Source organism: Ranitomeya variabilis, chromosome 1 (assembly GCF_051348905.1).
Source record: "Ranitomeya variabilis isolate aRanVar5 chromosome 1, aRanVar5.hap1, whole genome shotgun sequence".
Lineage (NCBI taxonomy): Eukaryota > Metazoa > Chordata > Amphibia > Anura > Dendrobatidae > Ranitomeya > Ranitomeya variabilis.
This window is the reverse complement of record NC_135232.1, coordinates 1138746387-1138771666: the sequence shown is the minus strand read 5'-3', so window position 1 is coordinate 1138771666 and position 25280 is coordinate 1138746387. Positions and strand designations below refer to the sequence as shown.

Here is a 25280-nt window from a genome sequence, read left to right as displayed (position 1 = left end):
TGTATCCAGGTGTTTCACAGTGGCGTATTGTTTTTAATTGCTTTTATTATGCCAATAAAGTGTTGTGTGTTGTTATATATATATAATTGGTGGTGTGCATCTTGTAGCAGTGTCTTTTTTCTCTTCTTGGTTACTGTACACACTCTGCTACTTGCACCCCCTGTAGAGATACGATTTCTATGGCTGTGCGCTGGTTTTTTTCATACTTATAGTAACCCTATATTTACCCTGGTTACCATTGTAAAAGTTAAAAAAAAAACAGTACATACTCACATTCTGATGTCTGTCACGTCCCCCGGCGTCCACAGGGTTAAAACTGCTTTTGGCAGGAGCGCTGCTAATGCTGCGTTGCTGCCAAGAGCTTCCTGCACTGACTGTGTCAGCGCAGGCCGTAAAGCAGAGCCCAGCGGTGACGTCACCGCTGTTACTGCCGGCGCTGACACATTCAGTGCAGGGAAGCTCTCGGCAGCGCTGCATTAGCAGCGCTCCTGCCGAAAGCAGTTTTAACCCTGTGGACGCCGGCGGGGGATGTGACAGACATCAGAATGTGAGTATGCAGTGTTTTTTTATTTTTTTTTTTACTTTTACAATGGTAACCAGGGTAAATATCGGGTTACTAAGTGCGGCCCTGCACTTAGTAACCCGATGTTTACCCTGGTTACCTGGGTGCTGCAGGGGGAGTTCGGCAATGTTGAAGACAGTTTCAACAATGCCGAAGTCATTCCCCTGATTGTTGGTCACTAGAGAGAGTAGTCTGTGTGACAGCACCCCAGCGACCACACAACGACTTACCAACGATCACGGTCAGGTTTTATCGCTGGTCATGATCGTTGGTAAATCGTTTAGTGTGAAGGTACCTTAAGCTTGCAGATCTTTCTCATCAAACGCCTTGTGCCTGGCGTATCTTATCTTCCTCTTCCCACTTATAAGCAATCTGCTGCTGATATTCTTCCCAGATGAGGACCTGCATCACTTCACCTTACTTTCTCTCCACCCCAGGAACCCAGTTAGATCTGTTCTGGGGTTCACCCAGCGGTATACTCTTTTCTCAGCATATACCTCTCTTGGTAAACTGGCAGGCTAAATGTGGGCTCCCAGGTGGCCTTCTATGCCCAAGGCACGATGCCATTCAACAGGGATCTGAACCCGGTTGGGTTTACAGCATGGCGGTGCAGCTAGCGGGCCCAATAGGAGTTCCTCGGCTACCGGGGCAGGGTTGGTCTTCTTACCTGCCGCTGCGGTGTCTCCGGTGCCTCCGGTGCCGGTCTCCTCCGCTGGAATCAGGGGCTGCCGGATAGGACACTGCTCCTGCAGTTTCACCCTCAGCACTGCTTTCCACTATATCACTGTGCTCAGCTGCATCCACAGGAGTTGGTCGCTGAGCTCTTCCAAATAACAATTTAACAGTCTCACAACAGTCTCTTAGGCACACAAGACCCAATCCGCTGGGTTTGTCCATCCTGTTTGTGATGCCAAAATGGGTCGCCTGCCAGGGCCGTGGGGTACTTGGTGCCGGGTTCGGTACTTAAAGGGATGCGTTATGGTGGCTGCAACAGGGTAAATGGCCCTGGGTGCCCATGTAAAAGGGAAAGTCTTTAAATGGGGTTTTATGAATAAAATTTGTGTTCGTGATGCCACCTGTGTTATTCGGTCAGGGGTGACCGACGCTGCTTAAAGGGGTCCACTGGGTTGATGTTATGGCAGTTAGGATGGTATAGCTTCCCACAGGTGAAATAGGTCCCCAGGGCTCCCAGTGTGTAGATGGAGATGATGAGTAGTGTAGAAAGAAATGGAGGACACAGCTTTGCAGTCTCTTTACCTGGTTTACTGAAGACTTCAGGCAGCCACAGGCCACGGCACCAGATCACAGGCACAGACAGGGTCCGGCCGGCTTGGAAGTGAGTTCAGAGTCCCCTTTACCAGGTGGAGTTAGAAGCCTTCCTACTAGTGCGGTGGTGTAGTCCCTTGCTGCCTGTTGCTTCTGTCAAGGTCCTCACTGTTCTGTCTGTCCTCCTTAAAGAGTGCGACACTAACCTTTATGACAGGTGGCTCGAGCCTTTTTACAGGGTCTCTATCACAACCCGGGCTCTATGCACCACTGTGTCTTCAGGTGTTAGGTTGGACAGGTGAGGTGTATTCCAGCTGCCCTGCCGGTTTCTGCTGTGAGTCTTGGAGTCCCTCACAACCCAGGTCTTCCGGCTACCGGTGTCTGCACTCTGCAAGGAGGTAGCTCATTCGCAGCTATTCTCCCCAGTTCTTTCTCTCCTGTGCTCCGTGCTCCTGCACACTCACTACAATGTGTTCTTCTTTCTGTCCAGGAGCTGCAGCACCCTCTTGGCTGCATGGCCCCTTCAGTCCTTTTAACACTCACTGTCTGACTTCTCTCTTCTCTGTCTCTCTGACAGACTGCCTGACTTTCCCTCCAGACCAGAATATATATATATATATATATATATATATATATATATATATATATATATATAGGGGAGCCACCCTGTAAGCTGGATCAGAGCTCCCCCTTCTGGCTTGGAGTGTAAGCATGTTGTGTGCTTTGTGGTTCTCTGATGAAGGAGATCTTACCTTGCTTCCAAGCGTGACATCACTCTCCCCAAGAGGAAAGCAATGCCACTGTAACATCCAGGACCCTGGAGTGTTACAAATGTTTTTCATGTACAGATGCTTCTCACAAAATTAGAATATCATCAAAAAGTTAATTTATTTCAGTTCTTCAATGAAAAAAGTGAAACTCATACAGGTTTGCTCAAAAGTTTCCATACTGAGGCAGAATTTTTGCTTTTTTGGCCTTTTTTCAGAGAATATGAATGAAAACACCAAAACTTTTTCTCCACTCATCGTTAGTGGTTGGGTGAAGCCATTTATTGTCAAACTATGGTGTTTTCTCTTTTTAAATCATAATGACAACCCAAAACATCAAAATGACCCTGATTAAAAGTTTACATAACCTTGTGATTTTGGCCTGATATCATGCAGAGAAGGTTATACAAATGAGTGTGAATCGCTACTAAAGGTAACATCCTCACCTGTGACCTGTTTGCTTGTAATCAGTGTGTGTGCATAAAAGCTGAGTGAGGTTCTGGAATACAGACACACACTTGTGCCTTTCAACCAGCCACTGATGTTTCTGAATTGTGAGTCATGGGGAAAGTGAAAGAATTGTCAATGGATCTACGGGAAAAGGTAGTTGAGCTGTATAGAACAGGAAAGGGATACAAAAAGATATCCAAGGAATTGATAATGCCAGTCAGCAGCGTTCAAACTGTGATGAATAAATGGAAAAACAGGGGCTCTGTAAAAACAAAATCATGGTCAGGTAAACCAACAAAAATGTTATCCACAACTGCCAGGAAACTTGTTGAGTATGCAAAGAAACTTCCACAAACAAGATCAGCTGAAATACAAGAATGTCTGTACACTAGCAGTGTGACTGTTAGAAGATGCACAATAAGAAGGCACTTGTAGAAAAATGGGCTGTATGATCGAGTCGTCAGAAGAAAGCCATTACTGCACAAATGCCACAAAATATCTGGCCTACAATATGAAAAACAGCAACAAAACAAGTCTCAAAACTTGTGGAACAAGGTAGTTTGGAGTGATGAGACCAAAATTGAACTTTTTGGCCACAACCATAAACATTACATTTGAAGAGAGGACAACAAGGCCTATGATGAAAGGAACACCATTCCTACTGTAAAGCATGGAGGTGGATCAGCTGAAGATTTGCAGATGAGCTGAAGGCTGCTATCAAAGCCACCTGGGCTTCCATAACACCTCAGCAGTGACAGGCTGATCACCTCCATGCCACACCGCATTGATGAAGTAAATGATTCAAAAGGAGCCCCGACCAAGTATTGAGTGCATTTACTGAACATACATTTCAGAAGGACAACATTTTGAATTTTAAAATCATTTTTCAAGCTGGTGTTATAAAGTATTCTAATTTACTGAGATAATGACATTTGGGTTTTCATTGGCTGTAAGCCATAATCATCAACATTAACAGAAATAAACACTTGAAATAGATCACTCTGTTTGCTATGACTCTGTAATATAGGACTTTCACTTTTTTGTTTTGAAGAACTAAAGCAGAAATAAATTCACTTTTTAATGACATTCTAATTTTGTGAGAAGCACTTGTATATATCATGGGTGACCATGACATATTGTTGTACTATACTATGTCTCAACATTATGTATATATGTATATATATATATATATATATATATATATATATATCCACTGATATTATCCTTCTTTTTTACATCGACTTAGTGCAAAAGACCCTGGTAGGATCGAAACGTCAAAGTTTGTCGTTCAACTATTATCTATATTCGGTCTTTATCTGCACCCGCAAATTAGTAAAATAACTTTTTTACACTACTGAAACAAAGACTGTGCATGAATCTTTCTTGCCTAAACTTATAATCAAATCTAAACCACTATGATAAATTTTAAGACTATCAAGTCTAGTTTACAATGTCTAAAAATGTGATCATCTGATATGTCTGCTTTAGTACTAACCATACCCTGACTTATACATGACAATGGAAATATTTTTTTTGTTTATATTTATAAGTAAACTATACTCATCCAGTCTAGGCACAGAAGCTGACAAAATAAAATAGATGCTAATTACATAATTATGTAAACATTTTAAAAAAATAATTTACATTGACATTTTTCCAAAATATGTCTTGTTCCTTGAACACCAGCTGATTTCCTTCTTGGGATGATGCATTGAAATGTGCAATATCACTGGAGATAATTATTCCTTCATCAGAATATTTCAAATCAAAAATGTGATAGATTGTAGACATTTCTCTGTTCTCATTAAAATTAACGTCTTCTCCAAACTGATCTCTAAATTGCAGTCTTTTAAGATACTGGGAAAATGAATAATACATTACATGTAGAGTTGAGCGGATTGTTTGGAGCTCGAATTTAACAAAAGATTTTAGCTTGCATTACTGAAAAACTTCTAATTGACTAGAAAATACAGTTCAGACCAAAAGTTTGGACACACCTTCTCTTTTAAAGATTTTTCTGTATTTTCATGACAATAAAAATTGCACATTCACACTGAAGGCATCAAAACTATGAATTAACACATGTGGAATTATATACTTAACAAAAAAAAGTGAAACACCTTAAATTATGTCTTATATTCTAGGTTTTTCAGAAAAGTTTCAGTAGCCACCTACCTTTTGCTCTGATGACTGCTTTGCACACTCTTGGCATTCTCTTGATGAGGTACAAGAGGTAGTCACCGGGAATGGTTTTCACTTCACAGGTGTGCCTTGTCAGGTTTAATAAGTGGGATTTCTTGCCTTATAAATGGGGTTGGGACCATCAGTTGTGTTGTGAAGAAGTCTGGTGGATACACAGCTGATAGTCCTACTGAATAGACTGTTCAAATTTGTATTATGGCAAGAAAAAAGCAGCTAAGTAAAGAAAAACGAGTGGCCATCATTACTTTAAGAAATGAAGGTCAGTCAGTCTGAAAAATTGGGAAAACTTTGAAAGTGTCCCCAAGTGCAGTGGCAAAAACCATCAAGAACTACAAAGAAACTGGCTGACATGAGGACCGCCCCAGGAAAGGAAGACCAAGAGTCACCTCTGCTTCTGAGGATAAGTTTATCCGAGTCAGCAGCCTCAGAAATCGCAGGTTAACAGCAGCTCAGATTAGAGACCAGGTCAATGCCACATAGAATTCTAGCAACAGACATATCTCTACAACAACTGTTAAGAGGAGACTTTGTGCAGCAGGCCTTCATGGTAAAATAGCTGCTAGGAAACCACTGCTAAGGGCAGGCAACAAGCAGAATATACTTGTTTGGGCTAAAGAACACAAGGAATGGACATTAGACCAGTGGAAATCTGTGCTTTGGTCTGATGAGTCCAAATTTGAGATCTTTGGTTCCAACCACCGTGTCTTTGTGCAACGCAGAAAAGATGAAGGGATGGATTCTACATGCCTGGTTCCCACCGTGAAGCATGGAGGAGAAGGTGTGATGGTGTGGGGGAGCGTTGCTGGTGACACTGTTGGGGATGTATTCAAAATTGAAGGCATACTGAACCAGCATGGCTACCACAGCATCTTGCAGCGGCATGCTATTCCATCCTGTTTGCGTTTAGCTGAACCATCATTTATTTTTCAACAGGACAATGACCCCAAACACACCTCCAGGCTGTGTAAGGGCTATTTGACCAAGAAGAAGAGTGATGGGGTGCTACGCTAGATGACCTGACCTCCATAGTCACCAGACCTGAACTGTTATGAACTGGTGGTTTAGGAGCAACATGGGACGAGCTCTGGAGGAGGTGGTACCTGTACTAACCGCAGTTCCTGAGCTTATCACAACACTAGAAGTAGCCGTGGGATGTTCCTGTCACTTCCTAGACACCTCGTCACAGCCGGAGGACTAACTAGCCCTAAAGATGGAAACAGGAAAGCTATCTTGCCTCAGAGAAAATCCCCAAAGGAAAGGCAGCCCTCCACAGATATTGACTGTGAGTGGAGAGGGAAATGACATACGCAGAATGAAATCAGAATGTAGCAAAGGAGGCCAGTCTAGCTATATAGATAGAACAGGACAGAATACTGTGCGGTCAGTATAAAAAACTAGAAAAATCCACCACAGAGTTTACAAAATCTCCACACCTGACTAAAGGTGTGGAGGGTAAATCTGCTTCCAAGAGCTTCCAGCTTAACTGAATAAATCCATATTGACAAGCTGGACAAGAAAAAACATAGAAAGAGCTGAACTATTAAGTCCACAATATGTGGACAGCAAAAGAACAAGCAAGGACTTATCTTTGCTGAACTGGTCAGAATATCAGGGAAATCCAAGCAGAGATGTGAATCCAACCAGGAACCATTGACAACTGGCCCAGGCTGAAGGATAGAGCCAGGATAAATAGCCGAGCCAGAAAGACGATCAGTGGAAGCAGCTGCGACTGCTAAATCCAAGGAGCAGCAGTTCCACTCAAAACCACTGGAGGGAGCCCAAGAGCAGAACTCACAAAAGTGCCACTTACAACCACCGGAGGGAGCCCAAGAGCGGAATTCACAACTGTACCCCCCCTTGAGCAGGGGTCACCGAACCCTCACCAGAGCCCCCAGGCCGATCAGGGCGAGCCAAGTGAAAGGCACGAACCAAATCGGCGGCATGGACATCGGAGGCAACAACCCAAGAATTATCCTCCTGGCCATAACCCTTCCACTTGACAAGATACTGAAGCCTCCGCCTCGAAAAACGAGAATCCAAAATTTTCTCCACCAAATATTCCAACTCCCCCTCAACCAACACCGGGGCAGGAGGATCAACTGAGTGAACAACGGGCACCACATATCTCTGCAACAAAGATCTATGGAAAACAGTATGGATGGCAAAAGAGGCTGGAAGGGCCAAACGAAAAGACACCGGATTGATAATCTCAGAAATCTTATAAGGACCAATAAACCGAGGATTGAACTTAGGGGAAGAAACCTTCATAGGAACATGACGAGAAGATAACCAGACTAAATCCCCCACCCGAAGCCGGGGACCAACACACCGACGGCGGTTAGCAAAACGTTGAGCCTTTTCCTGAGACAACGTCAAATTGTCTACCACATGAGTCCAAATCTGCTGTAACCTGTCCACCACAGAATCCACACCAGGACAATCAGAAGGCTCAACCTGCCCCAAAGAAAAACGAGGATGAAAACCAAAATTACAAAAGGAAGGCGAAACCAAAGTAGCCGAACTAGCCCGATTATTAAGGGCAAACTCGGCCAACTGCAAGAAAGCCACTCAATCATCCTGATCAGCAGACACAAAGCATCTCAAATAGGTTTCCAAGGTCTGATTAGTTCACTCAGTTTGGTCATTTGTCTGAGGATGGAACGCCGAAGAAAAAGACAAATCAATGGCCATCCTAGCACAAAAGGCCCGCCAAAACCTAGAAACAAACTGGGAACCTCTGTCAGACACAATATTCTCCGGAATGCCATGCAAACGAACCACATGCTGAAAAAACAATGGAACCAAATCAGAGGAGGAAGGCAATTTAGGCAAAGGTACCAAATGGACCATTTTAGAGAACCGGTCACAAAGCACCCAGATAACAGACATCTTCTGGGAAACCAGAAGATCCGAAATAAAATCCATGGAAATATGCGTCCAGGGCCTCTCAGGGACCGGCAAAGGCAAAAGCAACCCACTAGCGCGGGAACAGCAAGGCTTGGCCCGGGCACAAGTCCCACAGGACTGCACAAAAGAACGCACATCCCGCGACAAGGAAGGCCACCAAAAGGACCTAGCAACCAAATCTCTGGTACCAAAAATCCCAGGATGACCAGCCAACACTGAAGAATGAACATCAGAAATTACCTTACTAGTCCATCTATCAGGAACAAACAGCTTCCCCACTGGACAGCGGTCAGGTTTATGAGTCTGAAATTCCTGAAGCACCCGCCGCAAATCAGGGGAGATGGCAGAAAGAATCACCCCTTCCTTAAGAATGCCAACCGGCTCAAGGACTCCAGGAGAATCAGGCAAAAAACTCCTAGAGAGGGCATCAGCCTTAACATTCTTAGATCCCGGAAGATACGAGACCACAAAATCAAAATGGGAGAAAAACAGAGACCATCGAGCCTGTCTAGGGTTCAGCCGCTTGGCCGACTCGAGGTTTAATCAGATTCTTATGATCGGTCAAGACCACAACGCGGTGCTTAGCTCCCTCAAGCCAATGTCGCCACTCCTCAAATGTCCACTTCATAGCCAACAACTCCCGATTGCCAACGTCATAATTGCGCTCAGCAGGCGAAAACTTTATGGAAAAAAAGGCACACGGTTTCATCAAAGAACCATCAGAATTCTTCTGAGACAAAACGGCCCCTGCCCCAATCTCAGAAGCGTCAACCTCAACCTGAAAAGGAAGCGAAACATCGGGCTGACGCAACACAGCGGCAGAAGTAAATCGGCGTTTAAGCTCCTGAAAGGCCTCAACCGCCGCAGAGGACCAATTCGTCACATCAGCACCTTTCTTCGTCAAATCGGTCAGGGGCTTAACCACACTGGAAAAGTTGGCAATGAAACGGCGATAAAAATTTGCAAAGCCCAAAAGTTTCTGAAGGCTCTTCACCTATGTGGGTTGAATCCAGTCATGAATGGCTTGGACTTTAACAGGATCCATTTCTATAGACGAGGGAGAAAAAATAAAACCCTAAAAAGAAACCTTCTGAACTCCAAATAGGCACTTAGACCCCTTCACAAATAAAGCATTATCACGAAGGATCTGGAATACCATCCTGACCTGCTTCACATGAGACTCCCAATCATTGGAAAAAATCTAAATATCATCCAAATACACAATCATGAATATATCAAGATAATTGCGGAAAATATCATGCATGAAGGACTGAAATACAGAAGGAGCATTAGAAAGCCCGAAAGGCATCACAAGGTATTCAAAATGGCCTTTGAGCGTATTAAATGCAGTTTTCCATTCGTCACCCTGTTTAATACGAACAAGATTATATGCCCCTCGAAGGTCAATCTTAGTAAACCAACTAGCCCCCTTAATCCGAGCAAAGGAATCAGAAAACAAAGGTAAAGGGTATTGGAATTTGACCGTGATCTTATTAAGAAGGCGATAATCAATACAGGGTCTCAAGGAGCCATCCTTCTTGGCAACAAAAAAGAACCCCGCTCCCAATGGTGATGAAGATGGCCGAATATGCCCATTTTCCAAAGACTCCTTAACATAACTCCGCATGGCGGCATGCTCTGGCACAGACAGATTGAAAAGTCGGCCCTTAGGGAACTTACAGCCAGGAATCAAGTTAATAGCACAATCACAGTCCCTATGTGGAGGAAGGGAACTGGACTTGGGCTCATCAAATACATCCTGGAAATCCGACAAAAACTCAGGGACTTCAGAAGAGGGGGAATAGGAAATTGACATCAAAGGAACGTCACAATGTACCCCTTGACAACCCCAAGTAGTCACAGACATAGATTTCCAATCCAGCACCGGATTATGTTCCTGTAACCATGGAAAACCCAGTACAACAACATCATGCAAGTTATGCAACACCAGAAAAAGGCAATCTTCCTGATGTGCTGGAGCCATACACATGGTCAGCTGAGTCCAATACTGAGGTTTATTCTTGGCCAATGGTGTAGCATCAATGCCCCTCAAAGGAATAGGGCTCTGCAAAGGCTGCAAGGAAAAACCACAGCGCCTGGCGAATTCCAAGTCCATTAAGTTCAGGGCAGCGCCTGAATCCTCAAATGCCATGACAGAAAAGGACGATAATGAGCAAATCAGGGTCACAGATAAGAGAAATTTAGGCTGTACAGTACTGATGGTAACAGACCTAGCGACCCTCTAAGTACGCTTAGGGCAATCAGAAATAACATGATCAGAATCACCACAGTAAAAACACAGCTTATTCTGACGTCTGAATCCCTGCCGTTCTGCTCTAGTCAAAATCCTATCACATTGCATAGGCTCAGGACTCCACTCAGAGGACACTGCCATATGGTGCACAACTTTGCGCTCGCGCAGGAGCTGATCAATCTGAATGGCTAGAGACATAGATTCGCTCAAACCAGCGGGCGTGGTTAACCCAACCATAACATCTTTAAGGGCTTCAGAAAGACCCTTTCTGAAAATTGCTGCCAGAGCATCCTCATTCCATTTAGTGAGCACAGACCATTTTCTAAATGTCTGGCAGTATAATTCTGCCGCTTCCTGACCCTGACATAGGGCCAACAAGGTTTTTTCTGCATGATCCACAGAATTAGGTTTGTCATACAATAATCCGAGCGCTTGAAAAAATGCGTCTACATTAAGCAATGCCGGATTCCCTGATTCAAGGGAGAATGCCCAGTCCTGAGGGTCACCACGCAGCAGAGAGATGACAATCTTAACCTGCTGAATGGGATCACCAGAGGAACGGGGTTTCAAAGCAAAAAACAATTTGCAGTTATTTTTAAAGTTCAAAAACGTAGATCTGTCCCCAAAAAACAAATCAGGAGTAGGAATTTTAGGCTCTAAAGCCGAAGTCTGGACAACATAATCTTGGATACTCTGTACTCTTGCAGCAAGTTGATCCACACGAGAAAACAAACCCTGAACATCCATGCCAGTGCCAAAATCCTGAACCACCCAGAGATTAAGAGGAAAAAAAAAAAAGACAAAACAGACTGCAAAAAAAAAATGGCTCAGAACTTTTTTTTCCTTCTTTTGAGATGCATTTAATTCATTTCTGGCCAGTTGTACTGTTATGAACTGGTGGTTTAGGAGCACCATGGGACGAGCTCTGGAGGAGGTGGTACCTGTACTAACTGCAGTTCCTGAGCTTATCACAACACTAGAAGTAGCCGTGGGATGTTCCTGTCACTCCCTAGACACCTCGTCACAGCCGGAGGACTAACTAGCCCTAAAGATGGAAACAGGAAAGCTATCTTGCCTCAGAGAAAATCCCCAAAGGAAAGGCAGCCCCCCACAAATATTGACTGTGAGTGGAGAGGGAAATGACATACGCAGAATGAAATCAGAATGTTGCAAAGGAGGCCAGTCTAGCTATATAGATAGAACAGGACAGAATACTGTGCGGTCAGTATAAAAAACTAGAAAAATCCACCACAGAGTTTATAAAATCTCTACACCTGACTAAAGGTGTGGACGGTAAATCTGCTTCCCAGAGCCTCCAGCTTAACTGAATAAATCCATATTGACAAGCTGGACAAGAAAAAACATAGAAAGAGCTGAACGATTAAGTCCACAATATGTGGACAGCAAAAGAACAAGCAAGGACTTATCTTTGCTGAACTGGTCAGAATATCAGGGAAATCCAAGCAGAGATGTGAATCCAACCAGGAACCATTGACAACTGGCCCAGGCTGAAGGATAGAGCCAGGATAAATAGCCGAGCCAGAAAGACGATCAGTGGAAGCAGCTGCGACTGCAAAATCCAAGGAGCAGCAGTTCCACTCAAAACCAACGGAGGGAGCCCAAGAGCAGAACTCACAAAAGTGCCACTAACAACCACCGGAGGGAGCCCAAGAGCGGAATTCACAACACAACCCAATCGAGATGGTTTGAGGTGAGCTGGACCGCAGAGTGAAGGCAAAAGGGCCAACAAGTGCTAAGAATCTCTGGGAACTCCTTCAAGATTGTTGGAAGACCATTCCCGGTGACTACCTCTTGAAGTTCATCAAGAGAATGCCAAGAGTGTGCAAAGCAGTCATCAAAGCAAAAGGTGGCTACTTTGAAGAACCTAGAATATAAGACATAATTTCAGTTGTTTTACACGGTTTTGTTAAGTATATAATTCCACATGTGTTAGTTCATAGTTTTGATGCCTTCAGTGGGAATGTACAATTTTCATAATTTTCATAGTCATGAAAATACAGAAAAATCTTTAAATGAGAAGGTGTGTCCAAACTTTTGGTCTGTACTGTACACTCTTTCCTGTCCGAAGTTTGTGTTCAACTTATTTTGAGCTCCCTAATGCACATACAGTCCCATTAATGTCCAATTGAACTCAATGTATCTGCCTATGGGAAAACAGAGGATAATGATGCTAATGAGCAGATTATTTAACTTCATACTGTAGTTTTAAAATTTGTAGGTTACTTAAATTGTATAAACTGTTTAAAAATAATGCACAGGTGATACAAAAAGAAGAAGCTGTGGCTGTATTACATGGAGAGAGTAAAAATTATCCCTTTTTGGAAAGTATTGAACGCTGTGTTTTCTGTTAAATGAAGATGTTCTGGTTTCTTAATTAAGAATCAATAAATATCCCTTTTGGAAAATGCAACAGGTTTGCTATTCACAAAATGACAATTATGCAATATTTTTATTGAGATATCCAAAAATTATCCCTTTTTTAAGGTGTAGGAGCAGGCTGGTTGTTTCCAAAGTGAAAATCCTATCAAATTAGCCATATATTGTGAGTTGTCATTATGGCTGTCATAGGCCGCAGGCTAAAAAACTATCTTGGGCAGACTTTACGTAAGTCACTCTGTGTGACTGAAGCCACAGAACATCCATTTTTCATCCTTTAACTCCTATACATACATTCGGTCTTACAACAGGGTCCACAGTATTGTTTCTATGAAAGAGCTGCTGGCCAGACGAGTGAACCAGAGGCAGGAGAATGGTCCAGTAGCCGGGTTAGAATACGGAGGTCAGTGCAGGGACAAAAATGTAAGGTAGTGGTGCAGTCAAAATAAGAAATGTCTACAGGATATACAAGCAGGATAACCAGAAGCACTGAAGGTAAATTCCAATATTCCGGCCCAGATGGAACTACAAGTCTCAAAGGAAACTTAACTAGAGTTGTCACCAAGCATCGCCCACAACAATACTGTGGTGCTGCTCGGAGACAGAAGCAGAAATAGGAAAGGTAGGCAATGATACAAATGTCACAGCTGTTTGTTGTTTGTGCACCTTCCAAAGAGAGAACACATTTCACATCTGCAGTACAGTCTGCTACTATGCAACATATTGGGCAGACTAGAGATGTGTGGTTGAGCAGTGACAGTGGCAGTGGAAGATGCTCGGTAAAGCATTATGATGGCGTCACGTACAGTGTAGGACAGACTAAGTGCAACACAAAGGAATAAGGGCAGAGGAACCAAACACTAGAGAAGGGATGTATGGAGACCCCTAGACCGATCTAACGACACCCTGTCTGTCCTATCGTCCCTATGTAGGTTTCCTCTCCCCTCTGTACCAGTCTGTCACTGTAAATTTGTTTACTGTAAACAATATCTATAATTCTGTATGTTACCCCTTTCTCATGTACAGCACCATGGAATTAATGGTGCTATATAAATAAATAATAATAATAAACTTACCTGAGCAGCAAGTGCCAGTCAGCAGCTGCCAAGGCAAAGAGGATCATGGGGTGCATTAAAACAGGTCTGGATACACATAATGAGAGCATTATACTGCCTCTGCACAAATCCCTGGTTAGACCGCAAATGGAGTACTGTCTACAGTTTTGGACACCGGTTCTCAGAAAGGATATAATGGAACAAGAGCGAGTACAAAAGATGGAATCAAAATTAATAAAGGGGATGGGAGAACTACAATACCCAGAGAGATTAGCAAAATTAGGATTATTTAGTCTAAAAAAAGACGACTGAGGGGCGATCTAATAACCATGTATAAATATATAAGGGGACAATACAAATATCTCTCCGAGGATCTGTTTAAACCAAGGAAGCTGACGGTCACAAGGGGGCATTCTCAGCATCTGGAGGAGGGAAGGTTTTTCCACCAACATAGAAGAGAATTCTTTACTGTTAGGGCAGCGAGAATCTGGAATTCCTTGCCTGAGGAGGTGGTGATGGCGAACTCAGTGGAGGGGTTCAAGAGAGGCTTGGATGTCTTCCTTGGAGTGTAACAATATTTTATTTTACAGTTATTAGGTTCTTTAGAAGGACGGAGATCTGGGGATTTATTCTGACGGAATATAAGCTGAACTGGATGGACAAATGTCTTTTTTTGGCCTTGCTTGCTAACTTTGCTAAAGGCAACTGGGATAGACAAACAAAACAAGGGAACACTTAGCTTGGGAAGAACTCTTAGCTTGGGAAACACCAACGTCCTCCAAACTCAAAAAGGAAAATAACCGACTGCTATTGCTCCAAACCTCAACATGGAAATGCAAATAGAAAATGTCACCAGCTTTTACAAGCAGCAAGCAGGAAGTATACCAACACTCAGGTCCTGGTGTGGCCATTTGCACTGGGGGAGGTGGACACTCCTCTGCACAGCAAACTACTGAGACCTTCTGCAGACAGATGCAGTTCAACAGTCTGCAGCCTCTGACACATCCGTGACAGATGGGCAGCAAAGAAATGTTTGTTAGTGGCACTGCACTGCAATGGTAGCAGTAGTACAGGCTAGCATTTTAAAACACAGTGGACAAGCAGGGAGCAAATTTATGACTGGCATGGCTTTGCAGTGGAAGTGGAAGAAGCAAAACAGAAGAACATTAAGACTAGCTAGCAAGGAGATGTATTGCAGTGTAGGCCCAGCAATGGCAGCCCTGCTAAAAGCATTGCTACTGTATAGATGACTTGATCTACATTAAGTAAATGCCAGACTGAGAGTGGTCCCTCGGCACTGGTGGCAGCAGAACAGTGCGTAGAAGACAAAATACTAAGGCCGGTTTCACATTTGCGCTTGTGTCTGCAGCGTTTCTTCCGCAATTATCCAAATGCATTGTGTTTTCCTATATTTAACATTAGGGACTAGTGTTGAGCATTCCGATACCGCAAGTATCGGGTATCGGCCGATACTTGCGGTATCGGAATTCCGATACCGAGTTCCGATACTTTTGTGATATCGGGAATCGGTATCGGGATCCATATTCATGTGTAAAATAAAGAATTAAAATAAAAAATATGGATATACTCACCTCTCCGGCGGGCCCTGGACCTTACCGATGTAACCGGGAGCCTCCGTTCCTAAGAATGAGCGCGTGAAGGGCCTTCGATGACGTCGTGGCTTCTGATTGGTTGCGTGACCGCTCACGCGACCAATCAGAAGCTGTGACATCATCGCAGGTCCTTCACGAGCTCATTCTTAGGAACGGAGGCTCCCAGTTACATCGGTAAGGTCCAGGGGCTGCCGGAGAGGTGAGTATATCAATTAAAATAAAAAATATGGATATACTCACCTCTCTGGCAGGCCCTGGACCTTACCGATGTAACCTGGAGCCTCCGTTCCTAAGAATGAGCCCGTGAAGGACCTGCGATGACGTTGCGGCTTCTGATTGGTCGCGTGAGCGGTCACATGAGCGGTCACGCGACCAATCAGAAGCCGTGATGTCATCGAAGGCCCTTCACGCGCTCATTCTTAGGAACGGAGACTCCCGGTTACATCGGTAAGGTCCAGGAGCCGCCGGAGAGGTGAGTATATCCATATTTTGTATTTTAATTCTTTATTTTACACATGAATATGGATCCCAGGGCCTGAAGGAGAGTTTCCTCTCCTTCAGACCCTGGGAACCATTCCGATACATTGCGTCCCATTGAAATGCATTGGTATCGGGTATCGGTATCGGCGAGATCCGATATTTTGCCGGTATCGGCCGATACTATCCGATACCGATACCAATGCATATCAGAAGGTATCGCTCAACACTATTAGGGACGCATGTGTCTGCGTTTGATTGCGTTTTGCCGTGTTTGATGACGCATGCATCGTTTCGTCGTCTGCGGTTTGGCGCGGTATACACTACATGTAGTAATTTTAGAGGCGTCAATTTGCCGCCTAGAAACATATGTGGTTGTTAACGGAAGAAATGCGGCTAAAAAACGCATTGCTGTCTATGTGAATGCATGAGGCCGCAAGCACATGCATTTGCTTGCGTTCATGAACGCATGCGTTGCACCAGAGAAAAACATGTCTAGACACTGATTAGCCACCATACAAGGTGATAAAGGGAGGGAGTGGACAGTTGCAGGTCACTACTCAGCAGACAGAGAAGCAGAGCAGATGCAGGACAGAAACTTGGAGGAAACAAGACACTGAACAATGTGAGTATATCAAAGTCAATGCCTTTATTTTCTATTTTCTGTATCTACATGTCCTAATTTCTGCCATTTCTTTCTTTCTGCATGCATCAGAATGTCTTCTTCTTCTGATGAGGAGCAACTGAGGAGGACTGAGGAGGACTGAGGAGTAGTGTTGAGCATTCCGATACCGCAAGTATCGGGTATCGGCCGATACTTGCGGGTATCGGAATTCCGATACCGAGATCCGATACTTTTGTGGTATCGGGTATCGGTATCGAAACAACATTAATGTAAAAATGTGTAAAAGAGAGAATTAAAATAAAAAATATTGCTATACTCACCTCTCCGACGCAGCCTGCACCTTACCGAGGGAAGCGGCAGCGTTCTTTGTTTAAAATTCGCGCTTTTCTTTCCTTTACGTGAAGTCCCGGCTTGTGATTGGTTGCGTCGCAGTCACATGGGCGACGCAACCAATCACAGCAAGCCGTGACGTAATTTCAGGTCCTTAAGGATTTTAAAATTACGTCCCGGCTTTGTGATTGGTTGCGTCGCAGTCACATGGGCGACGCAACCAATCACAAGCCGTGATGTCACGGGAGGCTGGACACGCGCGCATTTTAAAATGCGCGCGTGTCCAGCCTCCCGGTTGTGATTGGTTGACCGCGATGCAACCAATCACAAGCCGGGACGTCACGGGAGGCTGGACAAGCGCGCATTTTAAAATGCGCGCGTGTCCAGCCTCCCGGCTTGTGATTGGTTGACCGCGATGCAACCAATCACAAGCCGGGACGTCACGGGAGGCTGGACAAGCGCGCATTTTAAAATGCGCGCGTGTCCAGCCTCCCGGCTTGTGATTGGTTGACCGCGATGCAACCAATCACAAGCCGGGACGTCACGGGAGGCTGGACAAGCGCGCATTTTAAAATGCGTGCGTGTTTAGCCTCCCGTGACGTCACGGCTTGTGATTGGTTGCGTCGCCCATGTGACTGCGACGCAACCAATCACAAAGCCGGGACGTAATTTTAAAATCCTTAAGGGCCTGAAATTACGTCACGGCTTGCTGTGATTGGTTGCGTCGCCCATGTGACTGCGACGCAACCAATCACAAAGCCGGGACGTAATTTTAAAATCCTTAAGGACCTGAAATTACGTCACGGCTTGCTGTGATTGGTTGCATCGCCCATGTGACTGCGACGCAACCAATCACAAAGCCGGGACTTCACGTAAGGAAAGAAAAGCGCGAATTTTAAGCAAACAACGCTGCCGGTTCCCTCGGAGAGGTGAGTATAGCAATATTTTTTATTTTAATTCTTTCTTTTACACATTAATATGGTTCCCAGGGCCTGAAGGAGAGTTTCCTCTCCTTCAGACCCTGGGAACCATCAGGAATACCGTCCGATACTTGAGTCCCATTGACTTGTATTGGTATCGGGTATCGGTATCGGATTGGATCCGATACTTTGCCGGTATCGGCCGATACTTTCCGATTCCGATACTTTCAAGTATCGGACGGTATCGCTCAACACTACTGAGGAGTTTATTATATATATATATGGAGGACTGAGGAGTGTATTATACTATATGGAGGACTGAGGAGTGTAATATACTATAAGGAGGACTGAGGTGCACATTATAATATATGGAGGACTATGGGGTGTATTGTACTAAACAAGCAAAATGCTGCCTATTCATCAAGTTATTGGATTGTTTATGTGGGAACAGAAATCCTTGTTCTCAGCAGCACATCACCGGTGTAAACTGTAGATGTGCTGCTGATAACATGATACTTTATGGGGACAGATTGATCTAATTGTGATTGTTATGTTCCCTTCATTCTTTCTCAGTTGATGTAAAGAGGCCGGGAAACAAGCGAACGACTTCAGTATTGTCGATAACACTCGTTTAGCGGCCTGAGATCAGCACATGTAAATACAGCAGAAATGCTTCGCAGGGAGACCAGGCAAGGATGATGACAGTTGTAGTTAGCACCCAGAGCCTGGAAATAGCACTAACTCTACTGCTTTTCCCAGCCAGAGCAGTTAATTCTGGTATGTGTAATGATTTTAAGGGTTGATGTCAGCTGTGTAATGTCAGCTGCTATCAATTCCTGGTGTAAGTAATGTCTATCAGACACCCCCACTACTAGCCCAGACCTGGCGAGACCCAGCGACTCTGAAGAGTGGTGACGGTAGTAACAATACTGCTCTTCACAGTCGCCGAGCTCAGTGCTAGACCCAGAATATCTGAAGAGCGGTGATGGTTCTGATGTCACCGCTCTTCAGAGCCACCTGATCTCGTGCTGCGCAGTGGAACCAAAAGTGGCTGTAGGCAAAGTTTATGGAGCATCAGAATGAGGTTCCAGAGCCTTTGGTCGTCTCATCCCTTCATTATCTATGAGATCCAGTTATGTAGGTAAAGTAGCGGCTTTTCTTGGTACTGCAACTAAAAGCCATAAATAGGACTGAGCTGTAATGCTGGATACAGCTGTGATTATATGTTATATAGTCGTGTTACACTCCCCTCACTTCTTGTAACCTACAAGTGTACAAAGATATTATACAGTCACCATGTGACAAGTGGGCCTGTGTAACTTCAAATGCCAGGGCTGAATTTTAGTCCCAGTCGGCCCTGAGCAGGACCCTGGCATGTCCTTCCACTCCGCCACCATGATGCAGCAGCAGGACCCGGGCATGGCCTTCCAACCTCCAACCGCAACCATGCAGCAGCGGGACAAAGAGACTGACAGTCTGGCCACTATGACCAGGCCACAAGAAATGAGGTAGAGAACTGCCTCGTATAACCTCCATTTTCTCTTATGTGTACTTAATCTATTTCACACAAAGTGAAGGGACGATGGCGGTCATACAAGCCCTTTATCATGTACAGCACCATGGTAATAATGGTGCTATATAAATGAATAATAATAATACAAGGAATATCTATGCTCACCTGGACATGTGTCAGAAATAGTGAATTCATGAGGCTGTTATATGTGCATCATGAATTCATTATTTCTGACACCTGACTTGATATTTTGTAAAACAGCCAGTGTCTCTTCAGTCTGCGTCCAATAGATACTGCAGAACAGAATCAGGACGCAATGACGTCAACAACCTTACCACTAACAACCTAAGGCTGCCGTCACACTAGCACTATTTGGTCAGTTTTTTACATCAGTATTTGTGCCAAAACCAGGAGTGGAGCAATGAGAGGTAAAGTATAATATAAACATATGCACCACTTCGGCATTTATCACCCACTCCTGGTTTTGGCTTTCAAAAACTGATGTAAAGTACTTACCAAATACTGCTAGTGTGACGGCAGCCTTGGTTTCTAGAGGAAATACATAGGAGACATGGTCAAGATACCAAAATTATAAAGTTTATTAACAACAAATATTAGTAGCATTTTAAACATAACAGGTACAGACCCGAACCCAACTGGACATTTTACACTGTATTGTCCTGCCATGCCACACGTCCAATATCAGAATGAGAAAAGGCAGCAAATTAGTCCTGCATGTGGCCAATTTCAGCAGTTAATCGCAGCGGGTGATGCTGGTAATCTGGCAATGGGTTTGCAACTGATTCATCCAGTTCAATGGTGGGTCGCTCCTTAGCCATTATGTAATTGTGGAGAACCACACAGGCTTTGACCACCTCATCGACTGTCTCCATTTTTAGATTTATGGCTGATGCAAGAATGCGCCATTTAGTGACCAGAATTCCAAAGGTACACTCTACTGTTCTTCGGGCCCTGGTCAGTCTGTAGTTAAAGATCCTTTTAGTGTGGTTCAAGTCCCGACTGGAATATGGCTTCAGTAGGTTTTCACACATCTGAAAGGCCTCATTCCCAACCATAGCAAATGGCATCGATGGACCTTGAGTGTTAGGGAGAGGCCGTGGCTGTGGAAAATTAACATTTTTGCCATACACACGGTGGCCCATATCCGAGTTCTTAAAAGTCTGGGAATCGTTGCCATGGCCAAAAGCTCCAATGTCCATGGCGATGAAGCGACAGTCCGCATCGGCTATTGCCATGAGCACAACAGAAAAATATTTTTTATAATTGAAGTTCTCCGATCCTGTTCTGGCTGGTTTGATAATGCGGATGTGGTTTCCATCCACCGCTCCTAAACAGTTGGGGAAATCACACACACTCCAGAATTTTTCAGCAATTTCAATCCACATGTCCAAGGTGGGTAGGGGTATAAACTCATCCCGGAGAACATTCCACAAAGCAGGTGTCTGCAACTATTCAAGACAGGGTGGAAATTCCAAGCCGGTATTGGAAGTGGAGGAATGATAAACTCCCTCCGGCTGCCAGAAATCTGGAAGAAAATAATAAAAAAAAAAAATTACAATCAATTCTATTTATGGTGTTGTTATGCTAAAGACATAAAGGAAAGTACAAAAAAAATACATTTCAGAACACCCAAAATTAGCACTGGCATTTGTTTAGATTTGTTACTTACCTTAATGTAACCAGTAGACGTTCCTCTGGTGGAATCGCTCTACGAAGCTGGGTGTCCTGTCTCCGTATGGCTCCTTGGACACAAGCAAGCAAATCCCAGAAAGACATCCTTGTATATTCCGGGAATTTGTCCGGGTTGGCATTAAGCTCGTCATATAGCGTGTGATAGGCTCCACGGCTCTCACGTAGTTCGATAATGGGATGCCTCCAAAAACGCCTACACCGTCTCCTTCTCCATCTTTGGCGATTTCTGTCTTTCTCCCAAGCAAACGCACAGGCAAGAAACAGCTTGATGCTTAAATCCAGGTTGAAATAAAAGCTCTCCATGTGACCATCCATCATGACACAGGATACAGTAGCACACTGTTAAGATTTCAGCAGTTCTGGGGTCTATATATAGAGATCCCATAATACACGTCCTCTGTAGTCACATTGGCAGTGTCTGGTTATCTAGATTTTTCTCCTGTAAAATTTTTCACCATGCGCACCAAAAATGCAAATACATGACAAAACGCATGGAAAAGCGTGATAACGCAGCATTTTTTTAACCACATGCATTCCCGCATGCGTTTAAAAAACGCCGCATTTGTACGTGTTTCTTTGCGATTTTTCCTGCACTTGCTGATGCGGATTTTAAACGCTGCGGTTTCTAACGCAAATGTGAAACTAGCCTAACAGGCAATAGATGGTATGACTAATTTACCCCTTTCTGACATCAGACATAATATTCCGTCCATGTGTCCTGGGCCTATTTGACCAGGGATGGAATATTACATCATGGCGATTGCCCGCGCACACGGGTGGGGGGGTGCACGAGTGATAGCCACCAGGTGTCAGCTGATTCTGACAGCTGACATCTGGCACTAAGTGCAGGAACCACACATTAACCCCCAAAATGCTGCAATTGAACACGATCGCAGTATTCCGGATGACCGCCCCACTGCCTTTGGATCGTGGGACCCCGTGGCGTGATAACCATATCCGGGTCACCAGATGATGAATATTTGCAGATCATGCCCAGTGCCTGATGAGCAAGCCTGTCTGTCAGTGCAGAGCTGACAGTTTCTGCAGCATGAAGATGCTGCTTCATCTCCATGCTATAGAAGCAATCATCCTGCAAAAAATGATAGCCCCATAGTGGGACAAAATAAAAAAGTTAGAAAAACTAACTGGAATCTGTGACCATGGGCCACTTGCAAGATCCAGGCTGTAGGAAGCGGACCGGCTCCACTACCTTCCTTCAGTCCTTTTCCAAAATTAAAAGCCCACACCTGGTTTTCCTTAACAATTCCTTGGCCAAATAATTTAACCAGGTTCATGCTTACTTTTATTCTGCCTTCTGACTCACATGCGTCCTGCTGCGACTACAAGGCACTTCAGAGGATCTAATATTCTTCTGAGCACATCTTGGGGGACACATAGCGACCCTAGGAAATAACACTAGTTTCTCCCTCACACCTGTCAGTCCCTATTATATTATTTCTATGTGGTGAAATTGATGCCACTTCTGTGGTGTCAGGCCCTCTTTTCTTTAAATGTGAACACTCCTTTTAGAATGTACATCTGCTGGATTGGGTGTAGAGAAAGACCTGTTGGTCCCTATTATAGTATTTCTACTGTGGTTAAATTGATGCCACTTCTGTGGTGTGGTTTAAGGCCCTCATTTCTTGAAATATGAGTACTCCTTGTAGGGTGTCCATCTGCTGGATTGTGTGTAGTGGAAGAATTGTTGGTCCCTATTATGAAATTTCTACTGTGGTGAAATTGATGGCACTTTGGTTTTGTCGGCTAATAATTTTTGGAAATGTGAACACTCCTGGTTGGGTCTCCTTCATGTGTGTGGCCTGTAGCAGTAGGCCTCCATGACCATCAGGCCTCCACTTCCTTTGACTCAACTACACATGTTACAATCCTTAAATTTTTCTGACAATGGTAGTCTAAAAAACTGATATTTGTGCCACCTGAGTGTGGCTCAGCATTAAAGCAGGTAGAGGTGTTGCATGTGGTGTCAGGGCTCCCAGCAAAGTGGCCCTACACCGATCCCTCACCCACCTCGTCATACTGTGATGTTCAATTGAAAGCTGTAAATGCTGTCCCAGACCCCGATACCTCATACTTGGCTGATTGCTACAGTGCCATGGTAAAATCTATACTGTGGGTGAATTGAGGCCACTTTCCTGGTGTTTGTCCCTCATTTGATGTGTCTTGACAGCATTTGGGGCCGTTATAAGGTGTTGTGCATGCGTTTGTTTTTGCCTCCCATTGAGGTGAATGGCGTTCGGTTATGTTCAGCGAATAATCGAAGAATTAATAGGCAAATATTGTAAATTCGGTGATCTAATTCCAACCGAACATTGAAATATTTGTTCATCTCTACTAATGAGCATCCGATCATTTTAGTGGTCGCTCTTCTCTAGTCATAAACATTGACCGTGTATTGCCTTCATACAAATAACATTTTTCACATTTTTCTTCTCGAGTGCCAAGTTCCTGTATGTCAGTTCTTTAAGGTTTGGGACTTAACTTGAGCACTTATTATTAACAGGAGTGCTAAATTCTGCTTTATAATTCATTCTTATCTTACACTGAACCATATGCTTTTCATAAGTCATATCTTACCTTTTGCAGCAGTCTCTGATTTTCTTGATACTTTATATTTTTTGCTATCTGTGATTGCATCTCATGTAGAGCATGCGCCATGGCGTACACAGATTTATACACAAGATAAGTGACCCTAAATCTGTCAGTATAGTATACATTGTTCCCAAGTTCACCTAACTTAATTGTTCTGTTGCATTCATGTAGAGGTAAATGAATAAGATATTTTCTCATTTGACCAGAAGTGAAACACTGAAAAGTAAATGCAATGATATTTGCCAATAAAATGTCATCTGGACGATTTCTTGGGCTAATTTCTTGTAGGAAATTTCTCAAGTCTGGCATCTTTTTAGCAGGTGGAGAGAATACCAGACTTCCATGAAATGGTGACCTTGCAATTGTAGGTTGTACGATGTTAGCAATCCAACCTGCTGGTATAATGAAGGTCTTCTCACGGGCTTTGAGTTCCTCTCCGATAAAGAATACAATGAAAACAGAAAATGTTCCACAAATGACAATGACTTGTGAAGATGATTTGTTAATGATTTTTAAGCTTTCATAGTAATTTGAGAATATTTGTATGGAATCACGAATTTTAACAATGTATTCAACGCAGATTTCATAATTGGCAGCCTTTGTCTTTAATTCCTGGCTCTGCTTCTCTCCGAAATCATCATCAGATGTAATAACACCGATCCACGTCCAGTTATAATGTCTGAGTAATTGTATAATGGCCAGACACTGGATGGAGTAATTGGGAAGTGCTTGGAAGAACGATGGAAAGAGGTTTGAATTGCTCATAATAGGATCCATTGCACCATAACTGATCTGAATAATACAGTAATGATATAGGAACATACTTATTATTACTAAACACAGCATATCTTACTCCATAGGCTATCCCATACAGTTCTATAGATGTTAACTGAGCTGAGGTTGAGAATGTGAACCTTCACTCCATTCAAGAAGGGGCTCTGCACAGCCTGGTTCCAGATTTCCAGAATCCAACATTTCGGAGGTCTTAGGTATCAGACCACCAGCATTCATTAAATTATTCCCATTTTCATGAATGGATAGTGTTATCTACTGCATGTATAAACCATCACCCTTGCAATTTAATGTTTATTAAAATTTTACAGCTGTTCTTGATATATTAACCCCCAAGGGTAGTTCGCACGTTAATGACCGGACCAATTTTTACAATTCTGACCACTGTCACTTTATGAGGTTATAACTCTGAAACGCTTCAATGGATCCTGATGATTCTGACACTGTTTTCTCAGGACATAATTTACTTCATGATAGTGGTAACATTTCTTTGCTATTATGTGTGATTACTTGTGAAAAAAAGAAAATTTTGCGAAAATTTTTAATATTTTGCAATTTTCCAAATTTGAATTTTTATGCCCTTAAATCACAGAGATATGTCACAAAAAATATTTAATAAGTAACAATTCCCACATGTCTACTTTACATCAGCACAATTTGTGACCAAATTTTTTTTGTTTGGGAGTTATAAGGATTAAAAGTTGACCAGCAATTTCTCATTTTTACAACACCATTATTTTTTAGGGACCACATCACATTTGAAGTCATTTTGAGGGATCTATATAATAGAAAATAACCAAGTGTGACACCATTCTAAAAACTGCACC

General features: G+C 43.6%; 1 protein-coding gene across 1 annotated transcript in view; it reads right to left on the bottom strand.

Annotated features, from left to right (window-relative positions):
• LOC143800551 (vomeronasal type-2 receptor 26-like) overlaps positions 1-24438 on the bottom strand; it is a 55835-nt gene extending 31397 nt beyond the window's left edge. Inside the window, exons 1-2 of the mRNA XM_077281195.1 lie at positions 23647-24438; positions 13882-13906 (exon numbers count right to left, since the gene is read on the bottom strand). Coding sequence (XP_077137310.1) covers positions 13882-13906; positions 23647-24438 — 817 coding nt within the window. The remainder of the gene's footprint in view (positions 1-13881; positions 13907-23646) is intronic.
• Between the last annotated feature and the right edge of the window lie 842 nt (positions 24439-25280).